The sequence below is a fragment of the Rutilus rutilus genome (genome assembly GCF_951802725.1).
Source record: "Rutilus rutilus genome assembly, chromosome: 21".
Lineage (NCBI taxonomy): Eukaryota > Metazoa > Chordata > Actinopteri > Cypriniformes > Leuciscidae > Rutilus > Rutilus rutilus.
The window spans coordinates 21,701,313-21,717,599 of record NC_140226.1 but is presented as its reverse complement, the minus strand read 5'-3'; the positions used below and the strand labels follow the sequence as shown (position 1 = coordinate 21,717,599).

The window sequence follows — 16,287 nt, the reverse complement described above, 5'->3', positions numbered from 1 at the left end:
AGTGATTAAACATCATGGTCATATTTTTATACATTTATAAATATTTTATTTCAGTTTTTATTAAAACTGATATTTTAATTCAGTGTATTACAGTCATGAAAATCTAATGCCAATCACCACTCACAATAATGAGAATTACTAAATAGATACTCAAAAGCAAAGGCCAGGACACATAATAAGAATTTACCAGTGCTTAGTAAAAAAAAAAAAAACTCAAAAAAAAAACTCAAAAAAACTCAAAAAAAAACAAACTCATTGGTCCAAAAATGTTATAGATTTTATGCTAAATAAGGGTGGGCGATCTGACAATTTATATCGTGATCGATCTTGAAGACGTCCACGATCTACTTTTCCAAGCGAATCGTAGAGATTGTGATTGTTCATTATAAGATCGTGATATGAAATTTTGGAAAGATCCCCAAACCCCCTAGCCTGGGTGCCAGCCCGAACCCCGCCCACAATATTTTTTGGTCGGGAAGTTCGGTCTGGACTCGCTCCGTTGAGGAGCTATTATGCCCGAACAAAAATTGTTCGGACCAATCAAATTGTCAGGGCGGGCTTTATACGATGATGGACAGATAAGCAACGGTAACGTCATCATCCACGTCATCAACGAGCGCTTGGGTTGAATTCAAATGACTGCCGCTGAAGAATTGAGATTTCACGAGTTCACGCTTACAAATAAGTCAGATAGAATAAATGCATATTTGGCGTGCTGTCTGAGGAGAGGCTTCGGGCTCGGTATTCGGCCCGAACCCAAAGTACTCCCCCCGTATTCCTGGCTGTGGAAGAACAAGCCAAGAGTGAGTGCAGGGATGCTGAAAACTGTCATGTTAGGTGAGTTGACCGAGTGAATAAATATATGCTTTCCTCTCATGCTGATAGACGGTTGATTGGATTGATTATTTGAATGTGCTCCTCCTGAAATTTGTTTATAAAACATCATGTGTAGATTCCGCCATCGCGTCTGTTATAGAAGATATCGACAGCGCATTAATTTTAAAAGAGGAACAGAGAACCGCGATCGGAAACATGAATGAAAAACATACGTCACTTACTCCGTTGCTCTGATTGGTTGTAGGTCTATCCAATTGAGTGCAGAGGAATTTTTTTTCCTGGTTCGGTTGAAACACGCCCCATAATCAAAGCTCAATGGAGAAGTATCAGACTCACATTCTGACTAGAATTGAGTATGACGACGTCAGGCTACAAACCCCCCCCCCCCAAAGCAAAATATAAGTTAAGTTTTTTTTTTTTTTTTATTGATTCAGTCAAACCACGCTAGAAATTGAGCATTTCATAAGATCTGCAATATAGACATGATAATCCAACAAACATAAATTATGATTATGCAATCATGGTCAAGAAACATCAGGAAATACAAACACTTAAAGAATTAGTCACATTCAAGCAAATGCTGATTGATTATTCTCATAATCAATAATTAACCAGTAGTTGATTGGCTATAGTCTTGACTAATTAGATGCTATGCATAGTATTGATAATAACATTCACATTAATATTTTATCATTCGCAGATAAAGTCTTAGAGACTAGTAAAACTAATTGCTCAAGTGAGGTAATTTTGTCTTTGGACAGGCTAAATTAAAGGCCCAAAAATATCTGGCTGCAGTCTCTGGGGTCTAAAGCATTACAGGACCTTGACTGGGTTTCACTGCAGTTATGAGGTGAGCTCACCATTCAGAAAGGAAGAGAAGCCAGAGAAAAGCACATTCTGAAGGAGGAGACAGACTGTCTTCTCTGTCCATCACATCAGGCTCATGTTACACATAAAAACACAACAAATGCAGGGATTCATGAGGGAGAGAGAGAGGCTTTCCCCATGCAGTAAGACAGACAGGCTGCAAAAAGTCAAGATGGACCCTGGAACAGATAGGCCATGAGTAATTCAATCCCTTAAGTCACACAAAGAGGCCTCTGAGTCTCTGAGCCAGAACTCCAGACTGAATTCTTTTAGCACTTGTTCCATTGATTGATTCAGAAAGCTGCCAATATACCCTAGACTCTCCTGTGAGACAGAAGCGGCTCTGAGGTCTCTTAAACATGGCAATCAACAATTGGCTGAAACATGAGATCACAAATCAAATCTATTTTTACCTACAAATGTCCTCATTTCATCAGAACAAGAGACAAATTGATTTCTGAAAAAGTGATTTTTATAAAAATTGTCACTGTCGGGCAGAAACCTCGAATCTCATTTTCATTTCATGTCAATTTTTTTTCTCATTACTATTGGTTACGCTTTATATGTCTGTGGGTTTTGCAAATATTTAACCAATGAAAAGCATTTTAAAAAAGCTTTTGACTAAAGCTCATAACTCCATTGGATCCTCAAACTGTCTGTAAAACCTCCTAACTCCACCGGGCCTCAATAGCGAATGAAGTGCTGCACACATTTTGGACTGTCTCTGCTTGTTTGCAATGCAAGGGTAAATAAAGAACTGGTTTTTTGAATAAGTACAGCGTTTTCTTTGGTCAAGAAACACTATAATATACAAGGCTAACGTTTTATGTATTTGAGAAGCGGAGAAGAGTCTTAAGGCCCCAATATACTTCAAGCGAAATAAAATAATAAACTTGTGTAACGTCATTTCTAACAAAACCAGGCCAAAGCAAAAATCGTTTGGTGTTCATTTCTGGAGTTCGAAACAGCTTGCCAATAAACGCCTTCAAATGACCATTAGTGGAGATGACATAATAGGTAAGTGTGCTCTGAGGCTCCGCCTTCTTTAACAAGGACATTTTCTCTGGTTCATTTCTTCTGTTTAGTAAGTAAAAACATGAACACACTGGAAAGTCGCTTTATAGTAGAACTTTGTAATTCTAATTGAAAGAGACACTGTGACTACTAAGTTTTCTCACCACTGTCATTTTTGTTGTGTTTATTTTGTTATTGAAAGGAAAATGCGCAGCACATATTTACATATTCATCAAATCATCACAGCATGGGCAACATAAGGATGTTCGGTAACAGAATACCGCTTCTCACACAATCTTTTCAACCCTAAACGAAGAACAAAAAGAACTTCGCCGTAAGTATATCGGGGCCTTTAGTCTAGCATTTAGTCGAGTCTATTCCTTGTGTGTGCAAGGACACTTGGCAATAAGGCTCTTTCTGATTTGAAAGTCATAGCCAGTAGCACTTCATTTTTTGTACCATGAGATTTTGGCCAAATAGCTTCAACATAGGTATAAACTTTATAACCTGTTAAGTTGATGAAAATGAAATGCGATGCACTTAGTGCCTCAGATGTGGCTGTTCTAAGGACGGACAATTTATTTTTCATTTTTTCATTTTATGCCACACCTAAAATATGTTAAATATGATAAAAGAAAGTACTAGTGCATGTGAAGATATTGCTGGTAGAGCAAGTAAAAATCTGAACTACCGACTCGACTGGCAGAGAAAAAAAAAAGTATCTATTGTTAAGCCCAGAAATTAAAGATGGATAAACAAGAGTAGCATCTGAAACTGATTTTGGAATTACTAGAGATGTTTTTGAGGAAAAGAATAACTGTTATAACTGACCAGATCAACTGCATTTGTGTACTTGGTCAGCTGGGTCCTACCTTAACATCTGCGGTGACTCCATCCTCAGTGGTGCTCTGTCCATTCTAAAAGAGAAACAGAAAGAGATTTATTAACTCTTCTTTTAATACTTTCCATATATTAGAATAATAGCACTAGCTATCAAAACACGAGTGTGCGCATGTGTGCATGCATGTACTTGAAGGCTCACAGCTGTAATGTCAAAATCATAAATGCATGTTATGTCTAGATGACATAATCAATGGCTCCCGGGGCATTTATACAGGCTTGGCTGCTTATATAGACTCCCAAACACACTCTCTTTCTGTCAATGTGCTTGAGCATCTGTTCTGCCCACAAGCTGAATCTTCAGATGTAATTCTATAACACAGATTTCACTGTACAACATTAATAAAGGACATTTACATTTATTCAGATTGGTTGACTGATGATAAACAACATGCAGTACAAATCTTGCATTGCATATTTTGAACTGCACAATTTATGCCAGGACTAAAACAGGCTTTAACCAAGGGTTTAAATAGGTCCAGAGTTAAGAAGAACAGTGTAAAAAGGCTTACAGAGGACCAGGAAAAAGACTGAGTACATGTCTAAATCTGGGAACTGTATCTAATGTTAGACGACCAACATTGAGGCCCAATAATAAAAATTCAGATGAGATGAGAGCAAACCACAACCCACAACCCACTAAGAATCCAAACACATGTAAAATACATACAAATACTGTAAAACATGTAGACAAGCCTTCCTCGTGGGCATATCCCCTTCATTTCCCTCCTAGGAGAAGAATTTACCTGACTATAGTTGATCTCGGCTAAACATGAACAGTTTCTTCATTTATTAAAGCGCAATGGAATTCTGAAAGTCTCTACCTCACAAACAAACTATTTATATATGTAAAGACAAAGAGAGAATGTGTCATGTTTATTCGTTTTCTGCAGAATTACCAGCATGCCAACTGATTTCTGCAGTCCTAACGTTGAATTCTCTCAAGAACCATCAGCAAAACACAATCACAACCTGCACAGGCGATTGCTTTCAATTTCATTCAATACAGAACCTTGAGCGAGAAGAGAGGGAAATGAAAGAGATAAAAATAAAAAAATTAAGAATTGGAGGAAGGAAGAAACCAATTCTGCCTGCTCAGAGAAGAACAAAAAACAGACAAAGATCAAGCAGTCGTCACATGCAAAGTCGGAGCTTAGTTTATTTATGCTGACTTCAGATCGATTCACTCAAGTGCTCTGGAAGTTAAGGCGACTCGTCTTAGAAAAACTCCAGTTTACCGTCAATTGGTGACAATAAATTATTATTTTTTTATTTTTTTTATAACAAAACAACAGATATAATTCAATGTGAATTTCTTTCTTCTACTGAACACAAAATATATTTGGAAGAATATGGGTAACCAAACAGTTGATGGTCCCTATTGACTTCCATAGTATGAAAAAATGTAAATACTGTGGAAGTCAATGGGCGTATCAACTGTTTGGTAACCAACATTCTTCAAAATATCTTCTTTTGTGTTCAACAGAAGAAAGAAATTCATACAGGCTTGGAACAACTTTAGGGTGAGTAAATGATGACAGAATTTTCATTTTTGAGTGAGCTATCCCTTTAAAGATTATGTTTAAGTACTATGTTTAAAACAATATAAATAATCGGTCCTTAAGGTTTACTCAGGGGAAAAGTTTAAAAACGTGGCCTTATCAAAACACTGAGCACCTTGACCAATGGCGTGAGTCTGGGCTGAGGCTATCTACCAAACAGTAGAAGACGGGTTTAAAGACAGCCATTATTTTTGCAATTTTGTATCATTATGCTAGCAGCACAAAAATAACACGTGTCTGCTTATATAACTCGGTTCATACAATAACTGATATGTTGCTTACGTAAATCATTAACGGACTGTGTCAAAGTGATCTGTGAACACCAGGTACTAATGAAACTGATAAGGGAATATGAAATGAGCTGTGCTTAATTAATGCACACATTTAACGCATTCAACATTTTGTTCAATCCAGCTCATTGAAATCTTTATACAATACAAGAAGTACATTTGATAGATTTACAAAGAGAATTAAAGAGAAATTCATACCTAATTTACTTATCAATTTGTTTTACTTTTTGGTCCATCTCTGTGACCTTTCATTATCTCGAAACGGAAACATAAATTATCAGCTAAGCATGTCTAAAGTAGCCTATGTTTTTCCTTACAGGATATTGTCTCATGAGGTTAAAAGGACAAACGGAATAGAGCTTCAGCGTGACTTCTGGTTTTCTAGAAAAACAAACTATTATTAACATAATAAACACACACAGAGAGCAAGGAGTTTGAGTGTATGTAAAATGCACTAAAGTAAAAACACAACATAACAGCCTCTTGATCAGGGCCGCTGATCACACATAACCCCGAAACTCTTTTCCTGAAAACACGATGCAAATGGAAGTGATAAAAGAGCTGTATGCAAAAAATTAACATCATCTCTCTCATAATGTGACCCTGTTACAGAAATAGTATGTGAGTAATTGGGACCAAACTGTTCCTCGGAGAGGTGAGAGGAAGTGTGTGTGTGTGTGTGTGTGTGTGTGTGTGTGTGTGTGTGTGTGTGTGTGTGTGTGTGTGTTTCTGATATACCCTATGCTATGGGGACAAAATGTCCCCACAAAGATGCCAATATCCAAAATCCTTGTGGGGGCATTTTTTTGGTCCGCATGAGAAAAACAGCTTTTATAGAATAAGAAATTTGAAAATGTAAAAATGCCAAAGGTTTTCTGTGATGGGTAGGTTTAGGGGATATAATTAAAATCATTTGTTGTATAAAAATCATTATGTCTATGGGATGTCTCCATAAAACATGAAAACACAACACGTGTGTGTGCGTGTGCGTGTGCGCGCGCGCGCGCGCGCGAGTGTGAGAGTGAGTGAGTGAGTGAGTGAGTGAGTGAGTGAGTGAGTGAGTGAGAAAAAAGGGTCTGAAAGAGTGAAAGGAATTAAAAAGCTTGAATTTCGAGTGACTAAGCATTCATGAAACAAGTGCATGACAGGAGAGAACAAACAGTTGCACAAAAAAAAAAAAAAAAAAAGGATAGGGAAATGCCTTTTGTTGTTGAGATCAAAAATTGAATGTCCAACCAAACTCTCTATTTTATTCCAAATTCATCAACCACTTGGAAGAAGCTAGTCAAATCAAACAGATGCTAACATGGAAATTCACTGGAACCCAAAAACCATGAACAAAACTACATTTGAATAAAGTTCCCTTGAAAGGATAAATATGTTTTTTGTTCAGCACAATGTGTTTTGTGGGTTAATTACTGGCTTTCAAGAGACCTTTAGAAATGGCAATTTTCCTATTCAGTCTGTCATGTTAATGGTTCGGGGTACTATTAATGCATTTCAATGTTTGATTTTAAAGACATTTTTTTTTTTTTTTTTTTACCTTTGTCAGTTGGGTCGCCAGAAGTAAGCTGATGTGATCATCAAACATTTAATCAAAACAAAGTTTTGTGAATATCATCAAAAATGCTGGCTGGCAACTTTTAGTAAACGCTGACAGGGAAGGAGTTACTTACAGAACCACTAACTAGAAAATGCCTGAATAAATCACATACTTCCTGTATTTGCACAAGAAATGCTGGATTTTTCACTATAGTATAATAGTCCAGTCAAATATCAACTCTCCAGCACCCCTAGACTGAAGAAAACTCGTCTAGAGTGAAGAGACAAATCGTATTTCTTCATGCCCTGAAGGAACCAATATCAAAAGCCAGACCTGTCTTTACGTGTGACTGACTTCCTCACAAATGTGACTGACAGGTGAAAGTGGGAGTTGAAGATTTCTAGATCTTTCTAAAGTCTCCGAGTAGGCCACCCTCTACAATGCGAGTAAATCACTCACACATGCGAGTGAATTTCACTCTGGGCGACTAAATAATGTCTATCATTAGCCATTGGCTAATAAATTCTTATATTTTACTCGCCAGTGTGTTAGATGCCAAGTAGAAGTTTAGCATAGATATATTTTTACTCGCTGAACACTGACTATGAAGGTAAAAGAGTAGCAAAACTCGAGCACATAGATGTGAATTTGAGAACTTGTACAATAAATATTCGTACTTTTACGTAAACATTTACACTCACAGCTCCAATGTGAAAACCTGTAAAATAAAAATCTGAAGTTGAATGCTGAAATTTGCACTCGCAGACAATAGTCACAAACCTGTATTCTGAATTTGAAGCTGCAGACAAGTAGTTAAAAATGTGTGAAAGGAACACTCCACCGTTTTTTGAAATAGGGCTTATTCACCATCTTTCCTACATTTAGATAGGTGGGCAAATGCATTTTTGTCTCAGTGCATGCACTGTTTTAGTTTGGAAGCGCCACCGCTAGCTTAGCTTAGCATTATGAATGGAATCCTTTGTTGCCAGCTAGCATGAGTAAAAGTGATTAAAAAAAAAAACTAAAAAAAAAAACGAATTACTTCTTGTGGCCTGCGTATTCACAACGAGTACAAATAGCAATGCAGATTAAGACTAGGTGATTTCCTAGGCAGATATTGACTTGGGACTATATTGGGGTGAAGCACAGGCGAAGCAGTGCTACTTGGGCGCAGAGATATCACACTCACCACCAGTTCGTGTTGACCCTCATCCTCACGTCCTCAGGTTGTTGAGCGATCGCAACCTCCTCCTCCTGTCGTTCTATTTCCAAAGCACGCAGCTCCTCTTCTGAAATCTCTGGTTCATAGAGGTATGGTTCTGGCTCTTGACTGTCTGAGAAGTCACCCTCCTCGTCTCTCACAAAATCCGCCATGTTCATCGCCATCCACTATGTCTACTGTAGGAAAAATAGCCGGCTACTATTCACGCTGGTATGTTGACGGAAGTTGGGGGATTTCAGGTGTTGCGTGATATCTCCGCGCCCAAGTAGCAGTGCTTTGCCTGCGCTTCCTCCCAATATAGTCCCAAGTCAATATCTGCCTAGGAAATCGCCTAGTCTTAATCTGCATTGCTATTTGTACTCGTTGTGAATATGCAGGCCACAAGAAGTAATTCGTTTTTTATCACTTTTACTCATGACATGCTAGCTGGCAACAAAGGATTCCATTCATTATGCTAAGCTAAGCTATCGGCGGCGCTGCCAAACTAAAACAATGCATTCACTGAGACAAAAATGCATTTGCCCACCTATCTAAATATAGGAAAGACGGTGAATAAGCCCTATTTCAAAAAACAGTGGAGTGCTCCTTGAAATGCCATTCACAGAAATACAATGACAGTCACAAACTTGTAATATATATTTGCATTTATTCTTACATTCACATTCGCAGTACAACCTCAATTAGACACTTTCAACTTCTCAAATCTGTCACTGCAATTTCAAATTTCGCGCCTTGACTTTTGCTACTCTTTTCGCAATATATTAGGTGCAAAACTAACTTGAAACTCAGTGGCAGCGAGAGAGAAAGGGGGGCGGGAGTGGGGGTGTTCAAAGGAGCCGTTTTATTGGTTGGTGCCTAGCCAATGAAATGGGACTTCTATTGTACACGATGATGTCACGAAACCTGCCTCCTCGACGATCTGAAAAGTGTGTTATATGCCAACACGTGTTATATGCCAAGTTAGGGGATAGAAATTAAATAGAAAGCAAGTAATATAGGGCAAGTAAAGGAAGGAAAAAAATTAAGGAAGGAAAATTATAAATAAAAGGAAGAAAATAAAAGTACTGTAAATAAATAAATTGAGTCAGAATTGTCAACATGCAGATGATTTAGGCATTTGACACACAAAACATTTGTGTCTAGTAATTCAGTGTCAAACCTGACAGGCGTGCAAGACTGCATTGTAAGCAGTTATACAAGACTAAAAGACAATGGATGTGGCACAAAGATGAAGGTCTGACAGAATGCGTGTGGCCCGGTTAAAAGAAAGGAAAGAGAAAGCAGGAGCGTTAGAAGAAAAGTTAGACAGACAGAGATAAGTGGAAAGGAAGACAAAGAAATGACACATGAATTCAATCATGAATGAAACCACAAATTAATCATTAAAGCTCTCTGATGAATTAAAAATAAACGTTCAATACTTTCAAAGAGTGAGACTTTAGAAGAGTGGGATAAAAAAAAAAAAAAAAATAGATGACAGGAAGAAATTCGAAGTTCCGGATCACATCATCTCCATATTCCCAGCCATCATGCGCTGCTATGCCTTCTCACGTTTCAGACCGCTGCACACACTGACAGCCGAGACCGGAAACACACAACTCAAACATCTGATATTCCTGACGGAACATATGTTGAAAGCGTTGTGTGTGTGGTCTTTACAAAGAAGATGCAAGAACAAGAAAGCAAGTGGAAGAAATCTGACTGAATTTAATTCATATTCTATTAGAATATTCTTTCAGAACTGAAAGTGAAAGCATCTAGAGCAGAGAACATCAGATCAACGTACGTGAATCCAGCAACACGAATGTTTGAATTCAGTTGTGGATCCGTCTCAGTTCAAAGATAACCTCGTAAAACACAGTCAAACTGGCTCTTCCAAGTGAAACATAAACCCTCCCTGTGGGACAGATAGGGCCTCATACACTGTGATATACCGTCAAACAGCTTCCAGCAAATCTGGGAGGCTACCGGGTTCACAGGAATAAATTTCCGGTGATGGAGTGAGAACAGAACTCGTGACTCCCGGAGATCACAGAATGCCTGTCCTTTAATGGAAGAATACAGCCTCAAATATTTTCCATTGTTCTCCACCATCTAACCTCCAAACTTTGGAGGAAGTGCTTGTTGAACAGGCTCCAGGTTCCATAGCCGCAGGGTTTTGAAATAATAATCCCAATCATTATGCAGTAGGTATGATTACAAAACACACACATCACTGCTGAAACCCAGAGAGCACACAGCCATCAAAGACGTGAACAACAGGTGCTCTGAGCAAAACCTCAACTAAATATTAGGCCCCGACAAAAGATTTTTCATTTAAGCTAGTCGCACAATTATGATATTAATTTAATTAGGCTACTTAAAAATATATAGCTACTGTCTGGGGCTGGCATGGGAAAATGGTTTGAGTTTCAGGGCTGAGAAAGAATATTATATGTAACAAAAGGGAAGTCAGGTAGCACCGAATTCAAAAAAGAGACAAAACATTTCAAGTTTTACTGAAAGCCCATTTTTCCAGTGGTGAAGTACCCCTTTAAAATGAACTGTAACAATGATAATCTGATACTTGCTGATGATTCTGTGTGCATAGTCATATACTAAAGAACGCTTCTGTTGCAACTAATGCAACTTCTGTTTATCTGAAGTTTATTTATTTATTCCTTTTAAATAATGCAAAAAACATTTACATGGCTGGTAAGAATCAAGCCCATTTTACTCACTAATGGCAGGTGTGCAAAAGTTACATTTGGACTCTGCCTGCACATTTATCCGGCATCTTGCATCTCCACACAATGCGTGTTTGGAGGCTTTTGACTTTAATCATTGCAAGCATGTAAAAACTGTCAATGATGAAGCATGAAGTTAAAAATGACTGGTTTGACATCCTGTGCATTTTTTGGTCTAGTCTGCATCAGGAAGCACTTTAAGGTCTTGTGGTACTTGCTGATACGCTGTAAGATTCTAATCTGCAAACATTTAGATTTATTTCTCCTCTCTTTTTCATCTGCAGAAAGAATTTCATTCAAAGTACTGAGAAGAATTGAGAAAGTTTCTGCAGCAAACCGGCTGTCGCCTGGTTGGTGAACCTATTACAGTGGTGAGCGACCAGAAGGCAAGGAAAAAGATAAGATAATTTAAGCTCTAAATTGCACAGATTACAATGACAGGAACAAAAGACTAAATAACACGTCTCATATTGCTATTCTCAAAAGAAATCAGCATTAGTCTGAGAGCAAGATAAGAAACGAAATCTTCCTTCCATTCTCATTAATCATGCACTTCACAGACCATATTGTCTCTGCTTGCCCTGTAGTTATAAGATTGGTCTCCAGCCAAAGCTGGTGGAGCAAATTCCAGTGCTGTACAGTGCAAAGGCCTGAAAGTCTAACACTGACATTAACTAGGGGTTTTTAGCACACTGTGGTCTATGATCAAAAGATATGATCCCACAAACCAACGTATCTGAATGTAACGTGCAAACGAAAAGGAAATGAAAACAGCTCACTGTATGAAAGCGAAGCAAAACAGGAGATCAGCTTATCCTACAGACACCAGTGGATTATTACAAACATGGAACTGTTATTGAGATTCACTATGATGTATTTTAAAGCAAAAAAAAAAATGCAAATAAAGCAACAATTTTGTCCCATACGCCACAATTAAACAGTCTGGCTACACAATTTCAAGAGTGCTTGATAATTCAAATATGACTATTTCCTAGTGTTTCTAATGATGCTAGACTGCTGTATTATTCATTCGATTTTTTGACATTTCACATGTACCCCCAGAGAACACAAATGGCACAGCAAGAAACAGAGGGAAACAGTCAGTTCACTGAGATGAACATAAGAAATCCAATGTTTTTCCACTAGAGTTTAAAGGTACAAGCTGCAGAGTCATTCCATTCAACTGGAGCCTATTCCATTTTGAAAAGGCAGCAAGATTTTTATCTTTAATTCTTTAAGAGTTAATCAATTTCATTATATAACCTCCAACTAACTTTAAAAAATGCATGCGTGTTTTAAAGCTATGACTCAAAGGCCCGGTTTCACAGACAGGGTAGGACTAGGCCTTAGTTTAATTAAGAAGCTTAAGAAGTTTTTATAAACGTGGCATAGAAAAAGACATTACAGGTGTGCATTTTGAGACAAAACAATCGCACTGACATATTTTAAGATGTCAGTGCAAGTTGCTTTCAGTTAAAACAGCTCAAACATGCATTTGAGTCTGGGATTGGCTAAAGCCTTGTCTGTGAAACCAGGGGTTATAATAACAGGGTTGATAGGCTTGACAATTTTGCAATTCATTTATCCATTTCTAGCCTATTGATCAAGGTCAAGACACTACAAGATGGTAGTTTAAAGGAATAGTTCACTTAAAAATGAAAATTCTGTCATCATTTAGGCCTACACACCCTCAAGTTGTTTCAAAACTGTATGAATGTCTTTCTTCTGCTGAACATAAAGGAAAATATTTTGAAGAATGTCGGTAACCAGACAGTTGATGGACCCCATTGACTTCCATGGTAGGAAAAAAAAAAGTCAATGGGGTCCATCAACTGTTTAGTAACTGACATTCTTCATAAGATCTTCTTTTGTGTTAAGCAGAAGACAGAAATTCATACAGGTTTGAAACAACCAGAGGGTGAGTAAATGATGACAGAATTTTCATTTTTAAGTGAACTCTCTCTTTAATGTTGATATTTCTGTACATATTATGTGGTTCACTACGCAAACTCATTGTAAAAGGGTTGATTACATAAAATCATCCAAATCAAACAAAATTTTTAAGTAAAATGATGAACAAAATACAGAGACACTTGTCCTTGAATCTTGAAAGAATTATATTTTTAATTGAATTGTAAATTATTTTAATGACAGTTATGATGATAACTCGGCTGCTGCATATAACTATGTCAAAGCTAAAAAGAGCTTTTATTTTCTTAATATATTATTTTATATTTTGGGACTGTATTTATTTATTTATTTATTTATTTTAAATCAAAATGTGCATATGTATGCATTAAGCAAGCAGAAGTTGGAAACAGTGCTAGGGACAGGCCAAAACATGCATCCATAAATAATGGATTGTATATTGAAAAATGTCTATTATAAGTTGTAGTAAAAGTTAGTGACATCTTTTTATTGTTAAAAACATTGATCTAGACACCTTTTCTTGGAATGACCCTTCAGCGTTACAAAACATCTCACCAGCGCTACTTCAGCGCGGCGCGGCGCGTCATGCTCGCGCTCCAAAAGAACATTGAGTGAAGTCTGCGAATACCTGCAGAACTCTGTCTGAACCAGTGTTTAGTGATTTCTTTTTTCCATTTCATTATAAAGTTTCACATTTTTATACGATTGCAGTAATTCTCGTGAACTCCACACGACAAACACGTGGACCTCTGGCACGGATAGAGGAACCTTAGGGACACATTAAATCAGTTAATTTTAGTGCTGTGATTTCACCACCTCTCACCTCCGTCTCCAACTGCACCAGCTCCATTTTGGGCCATGGTTCTGCCAGTTGAGCAAGTGGCATTTTGCGCTTCTTCTGTCTTTCCCCAAGTACTCAAATACGGGAATTTCTTCCGAACCCGTGTATTCCCAGCTGGAACAAGCAGACCAGTCTCTTTGGATCAGGAGCAAACGTGCGACTAAGTTCCTCTCTTACAATCCGCACAGGACGCGCATAATAATCACTCCGTCGAAAAACCAAAGCCGTTATTCCCGTATCTGACTTGGACGGATTCTCCTCGCGGTCCTGTGAGGAAGAAGACTCGCACAGCCCCGTTCCTGGAAATGAAATCTCTCCCCCTCACACATACACACAGGTGGATTCGGGTTTAGAGGGACATGCGCTGTGCGTCTGCAGCGATGGAACGCGTCTCCTCCGAGGAAATGAGATTAAATATGTTTTTGCAATGCGGTGGAAAGTGTCTACTGACACTGACTGTCGGTGTGCACACAGACGCAGAAAGTGGAGCCGATGCTGTCAGTGTGTTCCGCTCTGAACGGGATCCACAGTGTAAAAGCGCACGAGCTTCAGCCGATCAAGACAGTTCTCGTCCAGCCCCTTTCTCCTACTACTCCTCTACTGACGCCCCTCTCTGGACACTTAGTGATACTGCAAGCTTTCAGCTGTATGGATATCTCGTATTTTTCTACATTTAAAACTTATGTAACTTTTTTTTTTTAATACCAACAACAAAATGTTATTACCGAAAAGACACTGCAAAGAAAAATCCATCTTCTAAACCAAATACATGACAATATCCCCCGGTTTCACAGACGAAGCTTAAGCTAGTCCTAGACGAAATGGTTGTTTGAGCTGTTTAACTGAAAGCAACTTGCTCTGACATATCTTAAAAATATGTCAGTGTCATTGTTTTGTCTCAAACTGGACACCAGTTATGTTTGGGTTTTTTCAAAGGTAGCCTACAGCCTACAAATGCCTAATCCTGGCTTAATCTAATCCCTGTGAAACCAGGCCTGTCTTCTACCTTTCAAAAAAGTAGCCTATACATTGAGTGATGGTATTGACATTGACACATCTTAATACCTAGTATAGTATACAGTATAGCAAATGAATACCATATTAATGTAAAATGGTATTTACATGGTACTTCAAAGAATACCATACTAGTCATTTCCAAAATACATGGTATAGGTAATCCAATGCAATTGTGCGTTTGGTAGTTCAAGGGCTTTCGATTACTGTTAGGCTGCATTCAAATCAAATATGCATACTTCCCTACTATAACCTAGGTAAAAGAAAAATATGTGTGTGAAACTTATATTTTACATGTATTCTACTATATCTGATATGTTTGATCATTTTCAAATGTAAGATATTTTGTCTCTTCTGTTCTGTAATATCGAGTGGATATTATCTTTCAGAATTAATTACATAATGTGCTTTGGTATCAAAATATGTTTCCATCTCTCATACATGAGATAATGCAAGATCTGCGATATTCTTGTAAAGGTCTTAAAGGTGTTAAAACCACAATTGTTCATTAGCTTATTCTGTGTAAATGATGACCTAATAAGTGTTATTCTGAGTGCATCATTAAATGGTTGCAAGAGAAGTAAAAAGAATTTAAATAAGTACTTCCCCTAGTCCCTTCCTGTGTAGTCACAGCATACAAAATGTTTAAATTTCAGATGACTCAGGGCTTCTTCTTCTGCTGCTGCTTCTCTTTTTCCTCTCCTTTCATTCTGCAAATACCTAATGGGCTACATACTTTCTCAATCTTCACAAACTTTCATACTACACTCATGTAGAATGTACTTTTTAACGGGCCTAATAATTAATTGATTATCGCTGGTTCTAAAAACAGCCGACAGTTTGATTGCTTCAAATATGTCTGGGAAAAGGTAACGTATATTGTTTCTCCATCAATAAAACAAAAAAATGTTGCTTCTTAAAAAATGCCACTACCACCTAGCTTTGCTGTACCAACCTCTACTGTCCAACACTGACACAATCTGTTCTATGTTTGTGCATTCAGTTGCATTTGACTGGCCAAATAATCACAGTACATATAGAGCTTCTTTTTTTTTTTTTACTAAAATACAAGAAAAGTAGAGATCGATGTAACAAAGTATTTCCCTGGCACAATTTCCTTTCCTATAATTGTCTTTGTAGGCTTGCCCATTTTGTGGCAAGGCAGTGATTTGCCAATACCTCTTGACTTTTTATTCTCTCAAAGGGAGCAGAGAAGAGCAACTGTTGCTTCTCGCTGAGAGTGGTTACCACTGGCAACCACAGACCATCTGCCAGCGTGCCGTGAATCTGTTGCCAGAGTAAAACAGAGTATGAATGGTTGTCTTTATGAGATGGTAGTGGGTGGATATGAAGTGTGCATGGCAGAAGACCATGTTTCATTGAGTCAAATGTTGGCACAAAGCACAAAATGTTTTTAATGGCACTCAAATACACTAATGATAATGTTGGACTATGTCAGGCTAATCTGTGACATTGGTAATGCAGGATGTACTTTTTATTTGGTTTTATTGGGATTCCAAGTTCCTTACCAAAGCGGTTAGG

The 16,287-nt window shown here is 37.8% G+C and overlaps 1 protein-coding gene across 1 annotated transcript in view; it reads right to left on the bottom strand.

The window, feature by feature from the left end:
• Positions 1–14,324, bottom strand: part of rps6ka1 (ribosomal protein S6 kinase a, polypeptide 1) — a 63,569-nt gene extending 49,245 nt beyond the window's left edge. The window contains exons 1-2 of the mRNA XM_084393776.1: positions 13,714–14,324; positions 3,591–3,635 (exon numbers count right to left, since the gene is read on the bottom strand). Of these exons, the coding sequence (XP_084249902.1) occupies positions 3,591–3,635; positions 13,714–13,776 (108 nt within the window). The 5' untranslated portion in view covers positions 13,777–14,324. The remainder of the gene's footprint in view (positions 1–3,590; positions 3,636–13,713) is intronic.
• Positions 14,325–16,287: the final 1,963 nt, after the last annotated feature.